General features: G+C 44.1%; 2 protein-coding genes across 2 annotated transcripts; one reads left to right on the forward strand and one right to left on the reverse strand.

Annotated features, from left to right (window-relative positions):
- Positions 1-588: 588 nt before the first annotated feature.
- On the reverse strand, positions 589-5,396 carry REXO4 (REX4 homolog, 3'-5' exonuclease; the record flags this gene model as incomplete). The annotated part of the gene is made up of 8 exons (XM_082008961.1): positions 4,901-5,396; positions 4,200-4,558; positions 3,744-3,899; positions 3,337-3,530; positions 2,828-2,916; positions 2,175-2,249; positions 1,434-1,508; positions 589-690 (listed from the first exon to the last, which is right to left on the reverse strand). Exons 1-8 carry the CDS (start codon positions 5,099-5,101, stop codon positions 589-591), a joined length of 1,251 nt encoding a protein of 416 aa, XP_081865087.1. The 5' UTR covers positions 5,102-5,396.
- Positions 5,397-5,680: 284 nt separating this feature from the next.
- Positions 5,681-25,800, forward strand: ADAMTS13 (ADAM metallopeptidase with thrombospondin type 1 motif 13; the record flags this gene model as incomplete). The annotated part of the gene is made up of 30 exons (XM_082009143.1): positions 5,681-5,755; positions 6,065-6,131; positions 6,952-7,235; positions 7,435-7,576; positions 7,942-8,081; positions 8,865-8,948; positions 9,034-9,158; positions 9,952-10,098; positions 10,429-10,563; positions 11,119-11,269; positions 11,935-12,039; positions 12,500-12,651; positions 12,779-12,842; positions 13,390-13,516; positions 13,731-13,879; positions 15,273-15,393; positions 16,146-16,226; positions 16,499-16,680; positions 17,122-17,257; positions 18,977-19,106; positions 19,762-19,951; positions 20,656-20,773; positions 21,132-21,261; positions 21,871-22,050; positions 22,648-22,852; positions 23,351-23,663; positions 24,031-24,177; positions 24,648-24,824; positions 25,174-25,358; positions 25,642-25,800. The coding sequence occupies 30 exons, from the start codon at positions 5,681-5,683 to the stop codon at positions 25,798-25,800; spliced, it is 4,401 nt and encodes a 1,466-aa protein (XP_081865269.1).
- Positions 25,801-26,381: the final 581 nt, after the last annotated feature.

Raw genomic sequence — 26,381 nt, forward strand, 5'->3', positions numbered from 1 at the left:
CTTGTATAAGAACAAGACTTGTACACTTCTGGTTCAGATATAAAAGCTTAGATCCTCCAGAAATATTTTAAAAGATTTTTCTCACAAGATTAATATCAGGCCACTAATATATAAACAGTTATATTCTGTTGATTTAGGTACCACAACTGTGAGACTAACAGCAATAATTAAGAATTCACCTTACTTTGTAGACTTCAAAATATTTGAAATAACGATTTTAATCTGGGCAGTTGCAGCAAAGCAATGACAGTTTCTTCCTTCAAGTATCATAATTTAAAAACACTTTTTTTTAACTTACTCAGTGTATCTTTCCTTTGCAGAAATTTAACTGATGAAGTACTTCACAAATGCAGGCGTTTGTTACAACTATTGTTAAACACAGTAGTAGGCATTAGGTATAGGTACCACCCTGAATGGGGATACTAGCAGTATTCTCGTACGGCAGCATTCCTATACCAGGTTAGAAAGTATTGCCTTTTGATTGATTTTTGAAGTAGCTGCTGTCAGTTCTGAGTTATCTATAAATTTGCCCTGGAGTGTGACATGAAACCAGCAAAAGCTGCAGATAAAAACACAGGGTAGAATTATTCAAGTTTTACAATTTTTATTGTTAGATTTGTTCTTAACAGCAGCTTCCCATTTCTTTTTCTCCAAGGTGTACAGTCTCATAGCTGCTTGTGCATCCTGAATCTAAAAGAGAACAGAACAAACAGGAGGCTTAATGAAACATAGCTGACATGGTTTAAGAACATTATTGTTAATAAGCAGCTATATCTTCCATCATTTTAGTACGCCCTTTCAATTAGCATTTCATAATCTCTAGATTTAGGTTCTATGACTAGTGGAAGGGGATGAATATGTATTCAGAATGCATGGGCCACCACAAGGCTATGCACTTCTCTTTCTGATCATGACTTGGAAAGTCATAATGAAAAAATACTCTTGATACAGTGTCTTGGAGATACCCTCACAATTTGTCCTGCTTCTTCAGTTCATTCCTCTGTTGTATCGTCCTGTCCACTGAAAGAAAGGAACTAACTGCTGAGGTTCAGTATAGGCTCTCACACTATTTTATATAACCTGCCAGAGCACAACAGTGCAGAGTGCTGTTTTTAAGGTAAGCAGTCTATACTTGAGAATTACTTTTTTCCCCTGGGGATCTTAAAATAACAAGAATATTTAAACAATATACAGCTGACTTGTACGAAAGAAGTTTATGAGAATAAGGAAATAATCAAAGTGGTATGAGGCACGTAATGATAAACAAGCTTAGATGACAATCTTAAGCTCTGGTTGGACACCAGCATGCAGTGTTAACTTTCATTGAGAGGCTAGAATGAAGCCACAGCATTCTAGATTGAAGCCAGATCCTAGAGCTAATGTGTAGTACCTTGTTACCTACCCAAAAATGTATGTTCTGATTAGATACATACCGAGCAGTGCTCTGATGTCTGCACTTGAACATTTAGCAGTTTCTCACAGAGCAGCTTCAATGATGGCCGTGCATTCTAGAAATAGAAAAGATAGAATCATGCTGTCTTGCACTACTTGAAATATATATGTGTGTATATATATATAAAAAAAATTAGTTTAAGCGTAAATAAAGTGCAGCACATCGCAGCTTCTACTGGTGAACTGTCAAAAAGAATTCATGAATTACGAGATTTATGCGTGCACTGCTGAGAGAATTTTATGTGTATTACCATAACCCTAAGATTTATGGTTGTGGTGCTTTGTTGTGAAAAAGAAAACCTGAGTATATAGTTATGAAACTTAAAATATCTCCTGATAATCTGAACCTTTACTCCTGCAGTCTAAGCAGAAATTTGAAGCTGATACCATCACTAAGTAGAACTATACAGTCTTATTTTGCTATGCAGAAAAGCATTATGAAGACCATGCAAGTGCTACAAAATAGGAGAGCTACTGAATTTTGTGCACAGGTATTACTGGTAATGTTTGTACTGAAGTACCTAACTTACTGATATATTTCAAACACTAAGTAAGCATTCAAATAGACTAATATTTTAAAACACAAAAAGCAGGCATCCCTATTTCAGGTAGGAAAAAAGGAACGGGGTCAGGTAGAGGCAGGTTTTAGAGTGAGCTAGCAGCTGGGAGTCAGCAGCTCAAGAGTCAGTTAATTGAGGTGCACCTTCCCATCAGTTTCTTACCTTGACTCTCTGTCTGAAAGGCTTGTATCTTTGCGTGTCACGTATTTTCTTCCTAGGGTGATCAAGAAATAGGACCTAGAAGAAATTACATTTCCAATCCAAAGTGTGCTGTTGCATGGAAACTTACACAGCTGAAGCTACAGCTTCCTCTTTCCTTCCATCCGTTATAAGAGAGAGTTCAAAACCATGAATGGACAAGACCAAGATCATCCAGACACTGGCTGGATTCAAGAACCACAGTTCTACTTAGCATGAGAAACAGAAGTGAATCTGGAGACACCACCTGTAGAGACTACCTGCAGTGCTGGGACAGCATGATGTAAGATAGCTGTCTCCTGGTAATGTTGACCAGACTGCTGAGCTTTGGGGGTTAAGCAAAGCATGCAAACAGTTTTCTTCATCATTCTGTTTCTTTCCTGGCTCTTTAGTAAGCAGACCAGTGCCACTAGCAACAGAGTTTAGATGTTGAAGAACTTTAGGGGACAAGTGACTAGGGCTATACTTGGTGCAGCATGAAACAAGAAACTGAGATAAAGCTGTAGTTTCTAGGAGTTTAGGTATGTTCCTCTGATCCAGAAAGATGTATTAGAAATTTAATCAATCTTAAATTTTTGGAGCCTTGCCTTCAAAGTAACAAGTCTGCAGCCATGTACCTTTAGATCATTGCGTAAGGCATGTCCAACTAAAATCCTTCCCTTCAAGATGTCAGCAACCTCCTTCTGAACTGTTTTAAAATCTTCACCTAAAAATACCACACAATGAAACACTTTCAATTAGATGCACAAGACAACTAAGCAAACTACAGTTTAAAAAATGCATCTTTTGTGAAGGCAATTGTATCCTTGGGATTGTAATTATACAAATTTGTACAGTACACTAAATCCTCTGCTTGGTACAAGAGCATAGAGAATTCCATAAAGAGCACAGCACTAAAAGGAAATAAGCTTCCTATTAATCCCATACCATAATCCATGAGAATTTCTTCTAGGGCATTAGTGACCACTCTGTAATAAGTAATTTTTCTTAGCATTCAGACTGCATCTTGTTTTCCATTTCCCAAAACAGGTCTAAAACTTATCCAAGCTCAGCCAACAAGGCTTCTGTGATAGCCCGTTAAATTCCCCCTCCTAAAGAACATTTTTGGGGACAAAAACCCTCCTACCTGTATTTATATTCTCAGGTCGTATGCCACTAACAGCTGTTCTGTAATCAGTCACCTCTTCTGTAGGCTTGACATACTTGTCATAAATGCATTTTCCAAATTGGTTCACGATGGACACACGAGCCACAATACTATCTTCACCCTTGGGTCCTGCTCCTACCATCTCACAGTCCATGGCTATAGCTCGTGTCAGCCTAAAAGACAAAGGACAGCTTGGTGACACCTCTATTCCAGGGACTGCATAGTGGCATTCATAAAGTTCACACATTGATACAAATGAGGAAAACTTGGCAGTTTGTTTGTCAGCAGACTCGGGGAAATGTCAGCTTATGCCATGCACCTGCAAATCACAGTTATTAGATAATCTCAATGTCTCTGCTGCCACTTCCCGCTGGAATGCCACTTACCCTTCAGAAGCCTTTTCTTTAACCAGCACCTGCTCCACAGACTGTTTGGATTGGACTGTTTCAAGTCCCAGATTTCTTCTAGCAATTTTTGCTGCTTCAGGTCCTATTGCTGCTTCAATGTCTTTTGGATCAACATCATCAAACCAGATTTCAGCCCTGGTAAGTACAGATTTAATTACATTTAATGGTCTTAAAGCAGTCTTGCATCTTTATAGTGTAGGAAAAGCATTTTTTTTTTTTTTTTAAATCAAGAAATTAGCTCTGTGAAAATTAGTCTAGTCCTGTCACCTATGTAGGTTCACTGCTATATCTGAGGAGTAGGGGCAGGATGCATCTTACTTCTCCCAAAATTTAGTCTGAAAAAGTGTAGGTGTTTTCAATGTACTGCTCTGTGCTCCTTACGTGCACCTCCCAAAATAAATATTCACATACATGTGTGATGCCTGAAGTACTCACTCTTTGGGTTGCTGCTCCGTATGTTCTTCAGCTTTCCTCTTCTTATGTTTTATATCACCTTTCTCCTTTAAAATGTTGCCATTTTTCTTTTTTTCTTTGCAGCCATTTCCATTGCTTTTGGTGCCATTTAAGTTCTTATCCATTGTAACCCTCTTGGATTTTGGCTTAGCCGAAGGAGGATTATCTTTAGCAGAACTGTTGTCCATTTTATTTGTGGATTTGGCCTTTACCATGTTCTCATTCCCATTGATAGCTGGAACATCTTGGCTATTTCCTGCTTTGAGTGGATGCTTCTTTTTAGTGTATGTTTGACACGTAGAGAGGGACTCGTTGGAGCTATTTGCCTTTTGTTTCAGTAGCTAAAATGGAAAAAAAAAAAGTAAAAAAGCATTATCTCCCTCTGTTTCTGACCCCTGCCATTATTTCTGAGGGCTCTTGGCACACCGCCTCAGTGCCAAGCGGCCCTGGACTCTCTAGCTCTAGGGGAATTACCTGCAACAGGACGTCCCACATGCCTACCCGTGGCACACTATTGACACAATTTTTTTTTTTTTTTTTTTTTTTTAATTACTGTATGCAACGTGGGACTGCATTCAGAGAATGGCAGCATGGCCCCGGCCCTCCCCGGGCGGCTGCCCCGGCCCAGACCCTCGGCGGGTGGCTGCGGCTCGCCCCAGGCGAATCCCCCCGGTTCCCCTCACCTTCTGCAGCGCCTTCCAGTTGGAGGAGAACTCTCGGGGGCTACGGGGTGGAGCTGCCGCCGCCATGTCGGGGCCTTTCGCCACGGTCCCCGTCGCCGCTTCCCCACCGCCGCGCCAGACCTTCCTCCTCCTCCTGCCCTTCCTGCGGGCCGCGGCGCTCGGCGCCGGCGCCTCAGGCTCCGCGGGGCTCTGCTTCGCCATGCGGCCGGACCTCTCTGCGGGGCCGCCGGGGCGGGGGAAGCGAGTCCAAACCGGGCCGGTGCTACAGCTTCTGCCACGCCGGGACCGCGCAGCAGCGCACCGGCCCGGCGGGGAACGCCGACCCGCGCTTCGGTTCCGGGCTGCGGGGCCTGCCCCGGTGAGGGCCTGGCAGGCGGTGTGAGCTGGGCCGACAGTCGGTGTGGGTTCGCCCCGACTGCCATGGTGGAGGCGTGGGGCTTGTCAGGGCAGAGGTTGAACGGCACGGACCCTTTCCCCCCCGCAAATCACCCCTTGTGTGTTTGGCTGCTAAGACTGGCTCAAAGCTGGTTATTGCTGCGCTCTTTGGCTGCAGTAAAGTTGCAAACATTGCGCAAAACGGCCCTCCCTCCAGCTGTTCCTGTAAAGCCTCCGGCTGCAGGCCGTTCCCCCCGACTGCCCCTCTCTGCAGAGGATCAGCTCCCCTGTTTGTTTAAACCCTGCACTCTTCCCTTCCGCTCCACGTGATGCCTTGGGCCAAACATCGTTTTAATCACCCCTGGGCCGCGCTGACTCCGCAGCGCTGGTTGCAACTCCTCCAGCATGATCGTCAGCTTGACGATCCGGGCGCTCGTGATGCTCCCTTTGGGGTTCTGCTGGCCGTCGGCTTTCCAAGAGGTGAGTTTGACCTCTAGAAAACACAGTTTCCAGGAAGCCTTTTTTTATTTCTAGGAAAAAAAAGAAGAGACAACACAATGTCTTCTAAGCCAAAATCCATCAAACCTCACTAATCGAGAAGATAAAGCTGTTTCCTCTGGGTGGCTGTTGTGCAGCCCATGCTTAGTGCAAAATAAAGCCATGAGAACTTGGCATCGGTACTTGTTGAGTTGTTCGCTGGCGTTCCTTCCAGGTTAGGTCCGGTTAAGTGATAGTCTTGTATCCATTTGTTTTTCTTCAAAAAATGCAAAGCTATTCTTCTTCTTGCAGAAATTTCTCGGCGCTTTGGACGTAGAAGATGTTTTCTCTTATTTTGGAACAAACTCAGTGTCTGATGGTATGCAGGGCTCATTCCTTCTTGATTTTGGAACACATCTGTCAGTTTATTTCTAATCCTGTATGTTTGATAACGCTAAGAACACTTATTAACAAACCCTGATCTGACAAGCATTTAGCGTTTCTAAGTCACATTACTCAGTGAGGCAATCCATGTTTCAGTGTGAAAGAACTGGGTCAGTATTTAAAATCTGCTGAAGGAGATATAATAAATCTTTTTGCACATTTATCCAATGGTCTTCATTCTCTGTATTGGTATTTTTCTATATGATTAACAAATCCAGGTCTTCTGAGTGGGAAGCTTTAGACTAAGAATAGCTTTAAATGCATTTCATAATTTCTTTGAAATAAACATGTTGAGAGCCTAGTATTCTGGGTCTGAATTGATGGTAGTTCAGAATAAAGATATGTTTTAAACTCTCAAATCCTTAAGGCAGGGATGTTGTCTACTTGTGAGTTCACCTAGTGCTTATTTCAGTGTCTCTGTCTGGACTATGATAATTCTCGCTCAGCAATACTTAACGTCTGAGGAAGTAAAACTGTCTCAGCCTTTGTTAAATGAACTGCTCTCCTTATCGAGAGAGAAAAAGCTTTGATAAATCACGAGCCAGTTTCAGAGTTGTTGTCTCTTACCAATCGGATTATCCTCACTCTGGGATACATGAAAGCATAGAAGTTCTTTGCTGACACAATGACCCCGAAAGGCAGTTGGCATCTGGAGAGTATTTTTCCTAGGGAGATAGACCATTACATTTGTTTTCTGTGTATTATTGTTTCTCATAACTGTTCCCCTTGTTCTGGTCTTGTTTAATTTCTTTCAGTACCTGAGTTTGTTGTTGCTGAGCCAACTTGCCCTTGTAAAGAAGAACAGATTGGACTGATGTCCTGTCAGATTCAGCATTGCTCCATTGAGGCCTGGGGAGAACTCTATGCCTTTGAATTTCTAGAGGACCATGCCCTTCTTTCCTCTTCTTTTGTGAGCAATCAAGTGGTGAACTCTTCCTTTAGCTTACTGAAGCGATTCTCAGGCAACTGCTTTGCAGGTGGAAATCCACTGCAACCTCCTGGGGCTAAGTGCAGAGTCACTTACTGTGAAGGGCAGCTGGTGAGTATGCACTGAACTTATTCTTACAAGCGTTTACAGCCTTTGTAGGTTTGCAGCCTCATGCCCCAAACGTGTGTGAACCATCCATTTAATAAATCTGAGCATTATGAAGGAGAAACAGGAAGGATATGGCACACAGTTCTCCACTGATAGCAAATGTCTTTGGAATAACTCAGAGATGGAATTTCATCTCCTTTAGCAAGGAGTCATCATTGCAGATGAGGAAAAGATTCACATCAGGCCTGTCAGAAGCAAAGATGTGGCCCTGCTGAAGGACCTTGGCTTCTCCAGGCCCCACATTCTCTTCAGAACTGCTGCAAGAGAGGCACATATGACAAGAGGTAATGTACCTGGAGAGGAAGCCCTGCTTGTTCTGCTTGGAAAAGCTGTCTCCTGGTAGTGTGGTTGCTTGCATGAGCTCATAAGAAAAAACTGTATCTACAAACATATGAGTATACTTGATATATGTTTCTCACCTCACTGAGGTGTAACTAGTGTGTTTACATTTAGGTATTTGTCATTCTGATAGCATAAGCATGTTATTAAGGATGCTGGCAGGTGAAAGAAACCAACAGAAGTGGGAAACCTGAGCAAGCAACTGGAGGAGTGGTCTTCCAGCTGGATTATTCTAGTCTTTTGGGAAAAGGGAGATGATCTGTAGGAGCCTTTATGTTGTCTTGCATTTGTGTCCCTTTGTGCTGTTCAGCAGGGCGCTTTCCTTCTCGCCTGCAGAAGAGGGCTGAGGGAGCTGTCAAACATCTGGAGCTGATGGTTGTGGCAGGTCCAGATGTTTACTTGTACCACAAAGAAGACACGGAGCGATATATTCTTACGAACCTGAACATTGTGAGTAGCTTTGTGTTTGGATTGCTGTCCAAGTGTGAGAGCTCACGGTGTTACAGGCTGTGCCACAGGCAAACTGGCCTCTGTGAGTGCACGTTCAGAGGTGTTTGTGGTTACCAGCTCCTAGTACAGAGCACTGCTTATGTGCACGGTGTTCCTCTGTGCTTCCCTTGCCACTGCATGGCCAGCTTTCCCTTGTACAAGGAGCTGCATGAGTAAAAGTGGATGTTGGAAGTTTTGGATTGTGGCCTTAAAACCCACGAGGAAAATGTAGGTCTTCACTTCATTACTAATATTGTTGTGTGCCAGATACAGTAGCAAGAGTTTTATCACCAGAGCCTTGATCCAGTCCCCGCTGATTTCAGTGAGATTGAACCAGATCCACTGAATTAACCTTAAATTTTACATTTGAACATTTTATTTCTATTACAGGATTTCTCTAAATGTCTCCTTTTGCTATTAAGAATTTCTTTATGCATTTTTTCTGTGCATATATTGCAAAAAAGACTTTAGCATTCACTCTCCTACTCTATGAAACTGTTTTCCATGTGGATTCTTCTCTCTGTTTCAGAGTAACTGACAAGTCTAACAACACTTCTCATCTGTTGACAGATTTATTTACATTTGTAGTGCATGCTTTAATGTTGTACTTCCTGGTGGTTTTATAGTTGCCCCTTATGGTTACCAGTGTGTTACCTTTGTAGGGAATGCAACCCTTTTATTTGGAACAGGTAGTGGGAGTTACTGAGGTGCCACCTTTATGGAACCCTTTCTGTCTCTTAACAGGGGGCTGAGCTGCTGAGAGATGCCTCACTGGGTGCTCATTTCAGGGTTCATCTCATGCAAATGCTTGTTTTGAGAGAACCAGAGGTAAGCAGGGAGGACCATGTTCAAGTGCTGTCCAAGGGGTTGCTAAAAGCTGTGTGAAATGTGCAAACATGTGCCTTCGCTCTAGGCAGAGGTAAACATCACAACAAATATCACCTCCTCGCTGATCAGTGTTTGTGAGTGGAGCAGGAAGGTCAACCCCCAGAATGACTCTGACCCCCAGCACGCTGATATTGTCCTCTACGTCACCAGGTACTGTAGTTCCCCTGCCCTGGGGAGGGGCTGGAAACAGAGCTGATGGTGTCCAGCTATTAGCGCAGTGACGGTGATTTGTGCTGGCTCTTCCAGCAGTTGGGCATCAGAGTCTTTGGAAATGGATTGGTTCTCCTGTTTGGGGTTGATTCTTCTGCCCTTAGTGTAATGCAGATAGTCAGAAGTGCTGTTTCTTCACTTTTTGAAGGAACTGGAATACTCCCCAAGCACTGACCAGCCAGACTTGAGCAGACATTGTGTGTTCCAGAGCAGCACAGCCAAACCCTCTGCAGCTTTTTGTGGGTAGAAAAGTCGAACAGTAACCAGAAGTGAAAACCCACTGGTGTTTTCTATGGAAGATTTCTAGTGCTACTCTGACTCAGACATTTTGTCTGACTTTCAGGCTCCTTGCTCTAAATTGCCTTGGCTAAATGTGTTGAAGGCAAACTTTTCTTGAGTGTAATGGCTTTGTTTTGGTGCTGTTTCTTCAAAGAGATGATGATACTGTTCTGTCTTTTGCAAATAGGATTAGATCATTTTATTCTATTCTGCTTGTCTGGGGACACTGGGATTTTTTAATGTAGAATCACCACAAATTTTTAACAGCGGGCATTCATGGGACCTTTCTGCTACCATCTTGCCCTAGGGAGCTCCATGTGTCAAAAGAAATGTTAAGTAGCTGGCAAATTTAGATCTGGAAAGTGCAAATAAATTCAGTTGAATGTCTAGACCTGACTTTATTAGCTGCAATGGTTCTTTGCTCTTTCTTCTGTATCTGTCTCCCTTACTTTAGGTTTGACCTGGAGTTACCTGATGGGAACAAGGAGCTACGTGGAGTGACTCAGTTAGGTGGAGTCTGCTCTTCCATCTGGAGCTGTGTTATTACCCAGGACACTGGCTTTGACCTTGGAGTCACCATAGCCCATGAGATTGGGCATAGGTCAGTAGGAAAGCCCCGGACCAGCCCACTATGTTTTATTCAGGTAAAAACAGTCACGAGTTTAAAGGATTCTGAAGAAGGAAAAGGAACTCTTGGCATAACAGAGGTTTCCCATAGATTATTAAAAACTTTTGGAAAGAGTTTCTTGCATTTCTTGCATTCCTGCATGCTCTGTGACCATTAGAAGCTGAAAAGAGGAGAGAAAAGCTTTGTGACAACAGTCAAAGGAAAGGCTGCAGAGGGAGCTCAGCCCTTGCTTAGAGAAAAGAGGCTCAGAGGGAACTCAACCTCTGGATTTCTTCTCAAGGCACTGTGCTGCTTCTGTTACAGTCTTGGAATCCCCCATGACGGTGAGGGGAATCGGTGCAGCAGCAGCGGTTACATCATGGGTTCAGCAGGAAACCACAACAGCATTGACCTAGCCTGGTCGCAGTGCAGCCGAGAAGAGTTCCTGGCCTTTGTCAGGTAAGGGAATGGTTGAGTTCTGTGTGTGCATGTGGGAGTGGTTCCCTGTGCTGGGAGCTTAGGAGAGAGCAGGGAAAGACAAGGGATGCAATAGGACATTCCTGGAAAATGAGGAACTGTGAAAAGTTTGGGGTTTGTTTATTTCTTATCACTTGTGTCTGTTGCTGAGGTTAAACCCAGTTTTTGCTTCGAGGAGCTGGAAATTACTTTGGTTAGTGACTAACATGTCTGGGCTGTGTTTGGCTTCTCAGACGCTAGCTCAGCCTGGAAATTTTATTGAAAATGTCAGAGCATCTAGGTTTAAACAAGCATTGTGGGCTGTGAGCTGGCTGGGTGAGGAATAGGCATGAGTTTCTGTTATAACTTCAGCTGCAGGGAACTGTGAGCATCTCCAGGCAGCTGCTGCAGCTAAATCCATCCCAGCCTGCAGTAAGCATGTGTTGTCTGGGAAAGCAACAGCCAACTCCCAGAATAAAACTCAGCAGAAGTTTGCAAACATGTCTTTGTCCTTACTGCCCACAGCTGGGAAAGTGATATTTCTTATGTTTCTATCAGCACAGGCCAAACAAACTGCTTAAATGACCTGCCGGACATGGACAGCAGCATCCCTGGATGGAAGCCTGGCTTGTACTATGGAGCAGATGAGCAATGTAAAATAGCCTTTGGGAGTGTTGCTACAGCATGCACCTTCGCTGACAGCAATGTTGTAGGTAGAAAGTTTGTCTTGCTAGGGGCAGCAGGGAATGTTCTGGAGCCAAGATTCAAGAAAAGGGAGCTGGGGACATTTGTATTATAAAGCAATGGAAGGTGCTTTCCTGTCGCAGATTTCTTGGTAAAGAACAAGCCTTCAAAGGCTTTCAGAATGCTTCCCTTCTCTGTCATGTCCTTTGTCCATATAAGTCTCCTTTAAAGTTTGCACAGTACCCAGAACCTTCTGTCCAAATGGAGGCCTGGCGGTGCTAGTGCTGGGTACACCTACTCGGGCGAGTCTTGGGTCCTGTCTTGGGGAGCTCTTATTCATTGGATCCCTTCAGCTTCCGCGCCGTTGCCCAAGTACACATGGCTGAGAAATGCAGCATGGCTAATAATTGCCATCTGGACATATTTTGTTAATGAGGAAGCACTAAGGTGGGTGAAACTTTAATTGCTTCAGTTGATCATCTTCTAGCATTACAGCTGGAGGTGATGGTCTTTTGACATGCCCACAACTTTTGCAAGCAGGAGAAATGAGGGAACTTGCTTGCATTGCTGGGTAGCTGTAGGGAAACCAAACATCTGGGACATGCACGATTTAAATGGAGAAGCTTTTGGGACTGCTGGACTGCTGTGTTGATGAGCCTAAGTGACTCCCTGATTTTCTTGTCACACCAGGACATATGTGAAGTTCTCTCATGCCATGTACAACCAGGAGACAAATCCAGCTGTACTCGGCTTCTTGTTCCCCTTTTGGATGGTACTGAGTGTGGAATCAATAAGGTAAGAATGATCAGAAGTGGGTGTGGGTGCTATGGAGCTCATTAGATAGCAAGACATTGTTGGTGGCTGTAAGGTACATGGCACCCTGCTCCTTGGCCAGGGAACTAAGGCCAGACACTGCAGCCACAAACTGGTACCAGCTGATCTTGGTGTTTCTGCCTTCTCTGTATCTCTAGAGTTGCTTTGCAGGTCTATAGCTTGATATCTGACCTCTCTTCCAAGGCTTTGCTTTCTACTTGAAATGACCTGTCAGCACTTTGTTTTAACCCCAGTCTCATGTTAGACTGTAATTAGTAATGAGACTCTTCTAGCCTCTTGTGAGAAGGTGCTTCATTCATCTTGGGATTCTCTGTTATAGCCTGGCCTGTAAAAAGATGGGGGCTTGTGCCACCCATGTACATCCCAGCCCTGCTGGGTTCGCTCTGGTGCTGCTGCCAATTTTGTATATTCTTGGTCCTAGTGGTGCTCCAAGGGACAGTGCAGCTCTCTGGAAGAACTGAATCCCACGGCTGTAGTCCATGGGCAATGGTCCAGCTGGAGCCCCTTCTCCTCTTGCTCCCGCAGCTGCGGAGGTGGTGTTGTGATAAGGCAGCGGTTCTGTAACAACCCCAGGTAAGAAGTGAGGAGCTGGGGAGTTTGCAATGCCTCTTGACTGATTCAGGGCCAGGAGTTCTGGCTCTTGCTCTTTGCTTGGGACAAACCTGCCTGTGTTGAGGAGTACTTTTCCTGTCATTTCCAGGCCTGCTTTTGGGGGGCAGGAATGCCGTGGCGACAGCATCCAAGTGGAGATGTGCAATACACAGGTAGTGGAGCTCATCACATCTTCTGAGCTTTTTCCTTAATGCTGTTTAACCCTTTGAAAGCTGTATAGTTTGGGACTGTAATTTTCACAGCTGATTGCTCTGGGAAAGAGGACTGAAGATCTGGCATACAGCCTCCATCTGTCTGATGACAGGAGAGGTTTGTTCCACTGTGTCTGAAGACAGCAGTATTATTTAATAGCATTGTTCATGTGTAATGAAGCATTTTCTGTATGCCTTCATAGCAGGACAGACACTGAGAAAATAGTGACTCACTTAATGATAGTTTTCTTCAAAGGGACATTCTTATATTGTTCCTATTTTCCTTATCCATTTATTTTGTATAAATAGCAAAGATATCAGCTTCCAAACACAATTCTCTGCATATCCTGCAGCCTCCCTTTAAAGTGGTTTTCTTTATTTGCAGTTGTTTTGGTGTTTTACTTACCAGCCACTGCTTTCTGCCTTTAGCTAGTGGGTAAAATGCTGCTTGGGATTCTATGCTCAGTAACTTCCTTTCATTACCCATACAATTCTCTCTGGGATGTAGGCCTGTTTGATGACCCAGCAGTACTTTATGACTGAACAATGTGCAGCAACAAATTTAAAGCCACTGTATCTCACTGTAGAAGCACCATCCTTTTATACCTGGACTTCTGCTGTTGGCTTTGCCAAAGGTAAGGAAAGGCTGAGAAAACATGGTTTCTTTGTGGAGGGGAGCGCTCATGGAGCTGTCTGTACTTTGAAGTCAACAGGCCATTTCATTGATTGTTTTCATGTGAAACCTGGATACTCTTTCTGTCAGATCCTTTTGACTTCTTCCCATTGCTTGGTGGTCAGCCACATGCCTTTCTGAAAGAGTAACTCGTTTCTTCTGTCTGCCTCCTCCAGGGGACATGCTATGCAAGCACATGTGCAGGGCCGTTGAGAAAGAATTCATGGTAAGCCGTGAGGACAGTTTCATAGATGGAACCAGATGTGAGCAGGATGACTCTGAACACCACGGGGCTTTCAGTCTGTGTGTAATGGGAAGCTGCAGAGTAAGTAACTGGGGAATCCAGGTGAACATTTGACATAATCTGCACCAAAGGAGTCAGTTTACTAGGAGCAGGGGTAAAAAAACACAGTGTCCCAAACAACACAGTGAACTCTTCTCAAAAGAGAGTTTTGTTCTTAGCTTATTGGATGGAGTCCAACAGATCTACTGTTCTGTCACTGCATCCAATGCCAATGCCCTCTAGATAAGACATTCTGCTAATTATGCAGTAAGTACATAAGGCTATTCATCCCTAATCCAAGAAGCAATTGGTTTATGAGTTGGTTGAGGAGACATCATTAGCTGTTCAGTTTGCATGGTATAAATAGCCCTAGAAAATGCTGACTCTGAAGAAAAGTTACATGATTTGAACATACCAGGTCAGTGGCAAAATAAGGAGTAAAACTTGGGAATCATAATTTGACAAATTGATTGTTGCAGTGTCACTAATCAAAACTGAAGTATAACTTTTTTTCTGGATTGGATGCAAGAAAGGCATTCCTTCATGATGAACTTGAATATAACTGCACCGTGCTGTTTGCATTTTAGTAACTGCTCTATGTTGACCCGGTTGTATATTTTCTGTTGTTTCTTTACATTCCCAGAATACACTTTTAATGCTATGTTTTTCTTACTATCCTCATGTTCACAATGTTTTGTAATGCGTTTCCACCTAATGAACAGCAGAGGGTGTAGGCATAATCTATTCTGATTTCTGCTGTTCTGTTGACAACAGTGATAAATACGTATGTTATGGCAGCATCCAAAGTCTGGGATCAGTGCCTCTAGCATAATACGTATGTTATGGCAGCATCCAAAGTCTGGGATCAGTGCCTCTAGCATAAATTCAGCAGTCGCACATGTTTTGCTGCTAAGCCTGCTGAGATCCTCCTGTAGCTTTGTGTAAATTAGTCTTGTTCATGGGAATGAGGATAGAATCTCTTTTTTGAGCTTCATGGGATTGAAGGCCACGCTGAAGGATGTGAGCTAGGTTTGAGTTTGGGGAGATAAAGATTCCTTTAGAGCCTGCCATTCATGTTTCCTGCTCTCCTGGGCTTTTGTTCCCCCCTCTGGGCCCAGAAGGAGTCCATAGGAGAGGGGGAGTACAGAGCCTTTGTTTTAGGTCACAGGAGAAATCTTTCTGGGCTGCTTCTTATGGGAAAGAAGATGTCACGCAGTTAATGAAACTTCTTGTGCTCTCAGCTAAGACTTTCCAACCCCTGACTTTGCATGCTGCTGTACAGTGGTAGATCTAGGTACAAATGCATCTTTGTCTACGTTGTCTTAAATTCAAATTACAAATGAAAAAGGCCGTTTCAGGAATTCAGGCAATGTTGCTTTCATTCGCTTGTTTTCTCGGAATAGGCAAGTCTTGACAGACTCTCCCCTTTGCACAGGCATTTGGGTGTGATGGCCAGATGGACTCCAAGAAGATAATGGACTCTTGCAAGGTCTGTGGGGGTGATAATACCACTTGCACCAAAGTGAGTGGATCTTACACAGAAGGAAAAGCTAAAGGTGTGTAGTCCTCACCCTCAAGCTCAACATTATGGTACTGTTAGTACGTTGCATATTCAGTGTTCATAATCTTCCGTATGTGACTTCTTGTTTCTGCTTCTGTTAGATTTTATTTTATGGAGGATATGGCAACGGAGTTTGGGTAGTCAACAGAAGGCGGCAGCTAAGATATATAGCAGGGAGGTAGCTTCTGTGTAGGCAGAGTGACTCTTTTGGTCATAGTTCTTCTTCGGACATGGACCAGAAATGTAGCCATTTGGTAAGCCCAGCAAATTACTGGGACTTGGGGGCTGTGTCAGGTGCTTCATGAGATGTTAAACATCCATTTGGGAACTGATCTGCCTCTTGCAGTATCACATATAGATATTAGCAGAGAACATAAAAAGACCAAAAGAAAGATGAGAACAGGACCCAGAATTCAGTTCAGTTTTGTTTGCTGTATTCACCATCACTATGTTCAAGCCAAGCTGATAGAGCTAATGTCAGTGTGAAGTTAGCCTGCTGGCCATCACTGTTGTATCCTTATTTTTCTTATATTAGCTGTATAACCCCTGTCTGCAATTAAGCTTTGTTGCCTTGGGCTGTTGCCTGTAAGGCACTGTTGCCTGTAAGGCACTGTTGCCTGTAAGGCTTGCCCTCCAATGGATAGCGTGCTAGTAAGGGGAAGAGGGGTTAATCTGTAATCGCCAGCCTTTTTAAGAGAGGCACAGTAATGGAAGGTGACCATATCTTCTTTCTTTTCATCCTTCCAGAGTACACTACATTTCTCTCCCTGCCTTACAACACCACTTTGGTCCATGTTACCAATCGGAGACCGCTCTTCACACATTTGGGTGAGTTGAATAAAAAGGAGAGGAGGGACTACAGGCAGGGCTAAAACAAGCTTGTATAAACAAAAAAATGAAATTTGAGAGGAAGGTTCTTGATGATGCAGTTTTGTTGTGGGATCCTCTCCAGTAGGATCTGGTAGAAGCCATGTTCTTAGGGATGCCTGACTTAGGTCAAACTGGTTCCTAGCAAATGGGCAGTCTGTAGCTGCCAGCACCAGGGTATCCTGGTGACCACAACGTATCTCTTAACCTCACTGGTACTTTTGCTCCTCTAGCTGTGAAGGTTAAAGGAGAGTATGTGGTTGCTGGAAAAGGAAAAATCTCACTGAATGTAACCTATCCTTCGGTTCTGGAGGACAGACAGATCAAATACAAAGTGTTTCTCACCAAGGACAACCTGCCAAGCCTGGAGGAAGTCCAAGTGGATGGGCCAACACAAGAAGAAATTGAAATACAGGTAAATTAAAATAGCAGAGTTGGAAAGGGGCCAGTCAGAACTGGCCAGGCTGAGTTTGTGTAGCTCTGCTGCAGTGCAGAATCCAGGTGTAGTAAGCTTTGTGTCCAAGGCCATTGGAGATGGTATTCACTAAGAGTGATGGTGTTGCTGCTTTTGGGAAAGGTTGAGCGCTGGCTGCCTATGGGCTTTCTGCCGGTCTGGGGGATGGTTGTGTGGGGAAAAGCATACAGAGTTAAACATTTTGCTTGGCTTAATCTTTTTTTCAGTGCCCTGTGCACAGTATTCACAGAGTTAGTACTCTGCATGTGGCAAGAATTGAGAGTTGTTTGAGAGTCATTGAGGCTCAGGATTGGATGGAATAGGGGGCCAACTTCTTATCTCTGTCTTAAGAAATGAGTCTGCATTGATTTGTGCATTGACCACAACTTTTTCCTTCACCAGGTCTATCGAAGGTATGCAAAAGAATATGGCAATGCCACCAACCCAGACATCACCTTCAGCTATTTTGTCCCAAAAGAGAATTTGACATACATGTGGATTACTCAGCAGGGGCCATGTTCAGTGACCTGTGGGGAAGGTGAGGCAGCAGTACTCCAATAGTTACTTTTTATGGAGATCTGGGCAGACTTCTAGTTTGGCTGGCTGTTAGTCAGCCAGATCTTTACCCTGTGGGCTCTCCTGGGCTGACTGAAAGAAATGTGACATCAGTGATAGATACTTGGTTAGAACTTATTAAACAGCTCAACTGAATTTAAAAGCCCATTGCTGAAAGCGAGCTGCAGTTGCCAGTGTTAAACAGAACCAAAGAAGAGTGGTGCAGCTTTTGAATTAAATTAGCAAATCAGCAGATGAGCTGAATCATCAAAATGATAGTGAAAATGTTTGATCGTGAAGAGGATTTTTAAATAGGTTTTAGCTGAACTTTTGGGTTTAAGACTAAATAATTTTCTCAGATTTTTCAAAGTTATTGAAAACTGTAATTTGAAGTTGGCTAAACATCAAAAGTCTGAGACCAAAGTGGTATCTACTGTCTAACTAAAGCCTCAGAGCTAATTATAAAACTTCCTTCTTAGAATTCTATTCCTGTGCCATAGCTAATCCTTTCTGTCTCCCTGAAGAAATCATAATGCAGATTGTAACAGATCACTCTGGTAGACAGTGTGACATCTTGTTTGCCAGATAATACAGATGACACTGGCAAGCCTCTCAAGGCTTTTATGACAAGGATTTAGAAAATACATTAATGAATACTTAATGGAAGTCAATCTATAGGACTAGTTATGTCTGGAGAGCTTTTCTCCAGCAGATTTCCCAGGTGAACTGGTTGCTGAAACCCTGAAGTAAAGAACTCAAAACACTTTAGGGCCTCCCAGCTAATGCAGTCACAGACAAAAAAATGAGAAAGCTGGGACTTAAAATAACAAAGTTGAGAATCCGAGCTGAAATTGCATCTTGAGAGCTGAAAGTGATGCTTAGGCCCTCCTTACCAACAGACTTTACTTGAAAACAAGGAAGGCAGTGAAAAGATAACATTGCTGATTGATTCTTGACATTTGCTTCTCGGGGTCATGCTCTTTGAGATTCAGGAATGCGTGTGTGTCTGTGGGTAGCTCATTCACTGCAAAGAAGACTCTTTACAGCTTTGCTTGTAAGTTTTTTGAGTTTGAATTTTCACCTGCTTTACCTGTTAGGTTTAGTATTGTTAAAAATCTTGATTATAGCTGTAGTTTTAGAATATTTAATTTCTTGTATGCCACAGGCACTGCAAGTCTGCAGTTTCTCTCCCAGTACCCCTAGTCTAATTTTGGGTGTTGATGATCACTTTGAGCACATTGGCGCGGTGCTGTCTGGGTACAAAGGCTGCGTGATATTACATGATTAGTTCTACAGAACGCCATTTAAAAATGGCTGACTGCTAGAGCTTATTTTCATCAACCTGTCCATCATCAGTCAGACATCAAGATCATTAGAATTAATTTGGACCAAATTATCATTGATATCCTTGTTCTTGCAAATGGCCAGTTTAGAGCAATCTTTCAATTTTTGCAGTGGATTATCCATCAAACTTCTCATTTTCTGGGGTTTTAATCTTGGAAAGTCACTTTAAAACTCTTGAGGAAAAGTTATATCAGAAAGGAAGGGGTTGGTGTGTTTATAGAAAGCCTGTATTCCCAAATATACCATTTTCCTGGACAGATGATTTGAGGAAAATGAAATTACAGCATCTTCCTAGCGTAATAGAGGTGAACTGTTCACTTTGTGTATAACTTCCTTTCCTTTTCCTTTTGTATCCCAGGGACACGACCAGTGGATCCTGTATGCTTTGACCAGACAAAGAATGAAATAACAGAGGATCAGTGGTGTCTGGAGCTCCCACGGCCCCTTTCAGAGCACAAGCCTTGTGCCATGGAGCCATGCCTGTACAGGTTGGTGTTCCTGGAAGCTCAGATGAATTCTTGCTTTGCTTGTCCTTTCTCTGCCAGCTAACCCAGTCTCTTGCAGTCTCATTTGCATTGTGCAAGGTGAAAAAGGAGAGTTATGAAGTAGTTTCTTCTGAATTATAATGGTTTAGCAGATCCCAAACCATTTTCTCTCTTTCCTGGTCCCATGAGGTGGGATGTCAGCTGAATGAATGGGAGATATTCCTTCCAATATTTGACAGTAGCCTGCTAAATGAAAATACTTTAAGGGCATGGCCAGAAGATGTCTGCTCACATCCTTTCCAAGATTTTGGCAACAAAGATTTGATCTTACTCTGGAGGACACCCTTGTGTTAATTAGACTGGAAAGAGGACCAAGAGCCAAGCCTGCCCAGACATTGATCTCATAGATATTTTGGTGTTTAATAAAAAGTGATTACACTGTGAACTATAGCTCTTTAGCTGAGGTGCTTTTAGTCCTAGAGCTGTCAGTGCAAGGACTTAAATTTCCAGCAGTTGTCCTCTCAATCACATCCAGACAAGACTCTTGAAATAGAGAAGCTGAATACTCTGTATGACCCATTTCTGTAATCAGTGGCATGAGTAATAAACCTCCATGATTCAGATGAGAAATAGGGTGATAAAACTACTTCCCATTTAGGTGGAAGATAACACAGATAGGTGAATGCTCTGCTGTCTGTGGAACCGGAGTTGCCCAGCAGAATCTGACCTGTGTTCAGTTTCATCATGGATTGGAGACTGTTGTGGATGACAGCTTATGCCCAGCAGAAGAAAAACCCCTCTCCGTTGTGCCGTGTGTGGTTAATGTCTGCCCTTTAGGCTGGGACAAAGTGAGTTTATTGGCTTGGCTTGTTTCAGGAGTCTCACTGGGAGCTTTGCACTTGTGATCCACAGGAGGCTACCAGTTAGGAAGAACCACTTTGTTACTGGAGTCTGGGAGGGTGGTTTATACCAAGGATGTCTTAAAGGCTCATCCTGTTGTTTTAGAAATCTCTATCCCTTTTAATGCTGCTGGATTAATCCGTAGTGGTGGGTTGTTTAGGGCAGGTGTTGACAATGTTCCTTCTTAATTTCTCCTCACAGAGTCCAACAAAAGCAGAAACAGAAATTAACCCCTCATCCACTGGTAAATAACTCAACAGGCAAACAGAGAGGTTCTGACATGGTAGGGAGGATGGCTAGTAGGGAAAAGAGCTTCTTAGCACGGGATCACTGGTCCAAATCTGTACTGAGGAGCCACTGCCAGGTTTACATTTACAGATGGGGAAGAGATTGCATTAGGCATCTCCAGTCTTGGGTATCTCTCTTCAGGTAGCATGAATTAGGAGGGGTCTTGGCTGTTGGGTGTCGTTAGCTATTCCTAACACTTACATGTTCTGCAAAAATGGAGGAAGTGCTTAAATGTGCCTCTTTCTTCAGTGACAGCAAATATGTTGTAGGCTTGATCTGGAGGTATCCCCTGGCTTCATTAGATCGGGACCAGTGTGGAAAGCAGGTGCCAATGTCAGTCTGAGTCTTTTTGCTCTGTTCTGAGGAGGAAGATGCACACTTGATTCAGACTTCGGCATCACTTGGGCATATCCAACTGGAGAATCAGACCGTGTATGTTTGGACCCCTCTAACTGGAGAATGTTCTGTCTCCTGTGGTAGAGGTGAGATCTTTCAGTGCTGCAGGGAAGATACTTGGCTGTAGGTGTGAGCTCAGTTCCTAGGAACCTCAGGGACCCGGTCTTTTCCCCTTTACAGTTCAAAGTGCATGTGTAACTGTGTCACAATTTTTTTGAGTCTGGAAGAGGCAAAGGGGCCTGGCTCAGACAGGGAATAGTTTAGAGGGCTGTCTGGCTGCCGCTGTGTTCCAGTGTTGGAAGAGGGGATGAGCACAATAAGTGTGCCTGGGGCTTGGGAAGAGTTTCCTTGTTTTGTACGCACAGATGCAACTGACACTGCTTGGCTTCAAGCATTTTCAACCCTTGCATGCATGCTGTGCAGTAAGATCGCTTTCCTTTCTAGGTAAGACTCAGCTACGGTATGTATGTGTGGCTTTTGACACCAAAGAAGAAACCCAAGAAGAAAACTGTCATCCAGTGCCAAAGCCAGAGAGCAGGATGGAAGTCTGCAGTCTCAGTCCCTGCCCACCAAGGTAAAGCCGTTACCAGGAGACAAAGAGCCAGTGAGAGGTCTTTCCTTCCTCTCACCATGTCCAGGGACATGGCAAAGTAAGGGTGAAGCTGCTCTGAGGATGTTATCTTTCTTTCCCCTTCTTTGAAAGGCCAGCCAGCTGCAAAAACAGTAGCAGTGATCCAAACTCAGCACACTGAGTCTTTCCTGGGCTGGTATATTCTCAAACAGAAGTAAGTGCAGTCTTTGGAGTTTGAGTCCAGGGAAAAACTGAAAACCTCTTGATTCCTTATTATGCTGGGGAAGTAGGAACAAATCCATCACTGCAAAAGATGGTGACGCATTTGCCAGCTGTACGGTTTCCACTTAGCATCAAGGAAAGTAGCTAGAATTAAATGCTCTAAGAATCTGCGATAGCTGCTCTGAGAATGAAGGAAATTGCTTGCACTTTCCTTAGGGTTTATGGAATTGCAGCACTCAGTGGTGTGGCTAGTGATCTCTCAAACATGAACCAGTGTGTTTGTGTGCATTAACACAATTCCAGTTGTACTTCCATAGACTGGTTGGATTTAAAATCCAGTGAAGACGGGTGACAGCTGGAGGTACTCACTGATGGCTGCGTTATTCCCAGGTGGCATTACAAAATGGGCTCCTGCAGTGTAAGCTGTGGAGGAGGTGTGATACACAAAGTCTCCTACTGTGCAAGGGAGGCCGGTGAGAAGGCAGAAGAGATTGTGGCAGACACCCAGTGTGATGGTTTGTCTCACCTAGAGGAGCAGGAGCTGTGTAATTTGGAGCTGTGCCCTCTGAGGTCAAAATGGCCATATGGGCCACAAGAGGGGGGAAGAGCGGTTGTCCGTAAACACGTATGGTGTGATCTAGGAAACGGCTCAGTGTTGATAAACAGGGCAGAGCTTGCCCTGCACTGCTTGCTGTTGGTTTGGAAAGCTGCTGGCATCTGAACCTTCTTTACATGCTACAGGATGCTGCTCCCATGATGAAATAACCCTGGGTTGGTTTCTGATCTGACTGTTCAGAGTGGTGTGCGTTTTGGAGGGAGATAAGATTGTTCATGCAGTTAAGCCTGTGTATGACACCCTGGGAAAGACTCTAACGAATGTAGAGTAAGACTCGATGTGTATTTCAAGTCTCTGGGCTTCCTGCAAAATGCAAATGCCCTTTGTTTGGGTCCAACTCCAAACTTGCCCCAGACTGCCCAGCCTTGTTTCAAAGGCTGCCTTGTAAGTACTGTAGGCAGCAAAGTGTGTGAGGCAGAGGAGTGAAGAAAGCTGCTGAGAAGCGGAAGGCAGAAGGATGAGGGAGTTGCAGTGCATTCTCTACAATGAGAGATAGTAGAGAGTGGGGATTAATCACAAACTTAATTTTTCTCCTCCTTGTCCTCTGTCAGATGGAAGGTAACTCCAGCTGGCCCCTGTTCCTCCAGCTGTGGGCTCGGCTTAGCCGTTCAGCTGGTCACCTGTGTGCAGATTCACCAAGGCAAGGAGATTTTACTGGAGGAGAGTTTGTGTCCTGTGGTGGAGAAGCCACTTACCAGCATCCCCTGTGTCATCCGAATGTGCTCTTACGAATGGAGCTTCAGCGAGTGGACAGAGGTATTTGCTCCTGTTCAGATGCAGCACTTGGTGTCTAATGGTTTTATAGCCATTCACTGCTCTAAAGCATACAGGGGAGAAAGACCACTTCTGCTTTGTGTATTTACTTCCCACAGAAATCCTAAACTGTTTCTAGGGGTGTTTTCCATCCTTTCTGCTGCCCTGTGTTTAGCAACCATAGGTCTGCTTCCCACCTTTCTCAGCTAAGGTTTTGGCTGCAATTTAAAAATGGTCCTTAGTATGTTTTCTTCTGGAATGCAGATCTTTTCAGATTTTTAGGAAGTGATTCTGCAGTTCCAAGATATAGGTTGGAAGATCCTTTGGGAGGTGGGCCATCTTATAGCTGATGAAACTAGAGCACTGAAAGGGCAAGTAACGGAACAGCATCAGTGAACAAAAGATCAGCCCTCCAGACCATGCCTGAGCCTATAAATGTGTTTATTTCCAAATACCAACTGAAACACACGTATTAAGGCCTGTGGGTTTCTTCCTCTGCAGTGTTCAACTTCGTGTGGGAATGGCATTCAGACACGGCAGGATTTCTGCCTTAACCCGCTAACCCGTAAGCAAGTGAACCCCATCTTCTGCAGGCATTTCCCCAAGGCTATTGTGGTACGTGGCTGCTCCAGAGGGCCCTGTCCTGAGTGGGTGGTGGGGACCGAGTCCCATGGAGCAGAACTGCAGACAGTGACACCAGCCGTGCATCTGATGACGGCTGCAACTGCCAAAGAGGCAAGGTACAAGGACCTGGATCTTCCTCCATCTGCTGTGCCCGCTGTGCCTCAGGAACAGACAAAGGAGACCAGTGGAGGTGAGGAGGACACTACCAAAAGGTAGAGATAGGTGCTTACTGGGTGCAGCTGCGTTGTGGGATGCTACTGCCATACAGGGACAGGAGCATGGGAAGGGAATACTCCTGCTTAGGAGGGGCAACATGCTGTTCCTTCCAGCATGCCATGAGCTGTCCATGTTACCTGAGCTAGGAGCAAGGACTCCCTTCCTTGGGCTTTCCAAAGCTCTTCTGACTTGGGACTTCTTGGGGCACCAGCTGACTTTTCCCATGCTTTACCTGGAAGGTGTGCACTTGTCTGTGCATTGTGCCACGGAGGGAATGGGGGCTTTTCTTCAGTGGCTGTAGTTCCTTCTGGATGTATTTCTCATCTGCCTCTGCTATACAGGTGTCTGTGGAAAGCTCTTTCTCAATGCAACCGGGGTCATCAACATGACTGGTGTGGAGAGCAGCGACTGCACTGTGGCCATCGGACGTCCTCTCAGGGAGGAGATAACAGTCAGCGTCCTGGAGAGCTCTCTCAACTGCAGTGCAGGTACTGCCCAGGGTGTGCTGGGGACTAGCCTGGCCCTTCAGGAATCTGCACCTCTCATGCCCATGTGCTTTTCATGCCCTGAAAGGTTCTTGCTCCCTTGGAGCCTGTTTAATCTCTGAAATAATTTTAAGGATTTTTCTGTCCCACCAAGTTGTTGCCAGATGGGACTAAATAAGATGATGCCTTTCTTCCCCCTACATAAGGGTTTCTTACCTGGTTTGTTGGTAGATAAGAGATGAAAGGTGTTTATGGGACTAAAGAAGCTGGTTGCTTTGGCTTGTTATAAACTCTCTCTGTAATATACCCTCTTGCTGGAATCAGCACAATTAGATTAGTTAACTGGACTGTTTTCGTGACAGATTTTGATAAGATAGGGACAAAATGCAGGAATTACTTGTTTCCAGACCTATGTAAGATAGGTTGCGGCCTTTTACTTAAGTGTTTCTAGTCCCTGTTCTCATCCATTCCAGGTGAGGTAGTGCTGTTTTCTGGACGAATGATGTGGCGGACAGGCTGCAGGAAGCTCCCTTTATCACTGATAAATTCCAGAACGAATACATTGATTGTGAAACAGCGTGTTTTGCTGCCAGGGAATGGCATCATTCTTCAGTACAACAGCAGAACTGCAACTAAAAAATATTACCAAGGTACCTTACTGAAAGCTTTGCTATTGCTTTAGATTAAGGCACCCATGACAAGGCCCACAGAGTTCCACAGATCATGATTGCCTATGGAAATCCACGGAAACCTTGTTTTATTTTTAGCAGCTAATAAGACCTTTCTTGAGGAATGTTGGAATTAGTATTACTTGTGGACTACCCCTCTGTCTGTTTTAAAGGCAAGCCCCCTGCAGGTGTTTGCTGATGCTTGGAGGTTCCCAGATGAAAATCCTTGGAGAAACTTTTCTGCCTGCATTTAATTTAAATGATATCTTTCTTGGAGATGCTGGCCACTTCTCTAAATCTTTTTCCTTTCTGCTCTTTTTCCCCCTCTCAGACTGTGACAAGCAGCTATTTGGTCCCCAAGGTGAAATAGTGAATCCTGTGCAATTGCCTGATCAAAGGCAAGAAGTAGTGTGTCGGACCTTCATCAATGTGGCTCCTCGGCATCGCATAGCTATCCGCGCCTTATATATTGACCTGGGCAATAAGAGCAACCAAACGCATTTTAATTACATCCTGGTGAGTCAGAAACCGAAAGGGGATAGTTTGGATGGGTACGGACCCATCTCCTCATTAGACATTTCCATCCAGATGCAAAGTTCAGTCATAAATGCTAGAGGATCAGACTCTGGTCTCTTATGTAAATGTAGATGTGAATAAGCCCTACTGATGTCTACTGTATTTCTTCTAATCTTTGTATGGGGCAGCTTTTTTTATAGACTGATAGGCAAGACCCCAGTATTTTGTGGGTACTCCACTTGTAGGCTGCTATGATATAACGGTTCAGTCTTTCTTTATGCAGGTCCGTGATGTGAGCACCATGAAGACAACGGTGTTCCATGGGAAACAACAATTCTTCTGGCAATCAACAGGAAGCCAAGCTGAAATTGAATTTCATGAAAATGTTAAGGATCACCGAACAAGTTTCTGGGCTGAATATCATGCTATTGAGCCCCAATGAAAGAGGGCCGGGCCACTGCACTGAGAAAGGCTGTAGTCCAGTTAGCCATTGCTGCCTGCTCACTGCTTGAGGTCACACGAGTCACTTAATGTTTTTGCAACTGCTTCCCCATCTGTTGAGTAAGAACAATATGTACTGACTCCTTTGGGATCTCAGTAATTATAAAGGTTATACAAAAGACATGTAACTACCAATTATTTAGTAAATAGTCCTCATACAGATTTCCTGTTTGTGTTGATTGATATTAATGCAGTTTGCATGTCTGCAGTTAGTGACTTGGACACTGAAGTCTCAGGGTCCTGTTTTTGTAATATGCTGTGGCCTTTTAGGATTGTAATTTTATTTCTCAGTGGCTCAGTGTCCCGTTACAAACCTCTGTATACCGCAAGTAGCTACGATTATGGCTTAACCATTAAGTTCACTCTTGGGTGGTGTAAATGCCCCTTAAAACTGAAGCCTATTTTTTTATAACATTCCAATTCTGGAATGTTATAAAGAAGGCAAAGATGTGTATGAGGATGAAGCACTAGCACAAGACAAGTGTGTGGGGGCAAGGCGGTTCCTTTGCTCAGGAGGGTGGC

This window comes from Phaethon aethereus (genome assembly GCF_964289735.1).
Source record: "Phaethon aethereus genome assembly, chromosome: 20".
NCBI classification, from domain to species: domain Eukaryota; kingdom Metazoa; phylum Chordata; class Aves; order Phaethontiformes; family Phaethontidae; genus Phaethon; species Phaethon aethereus.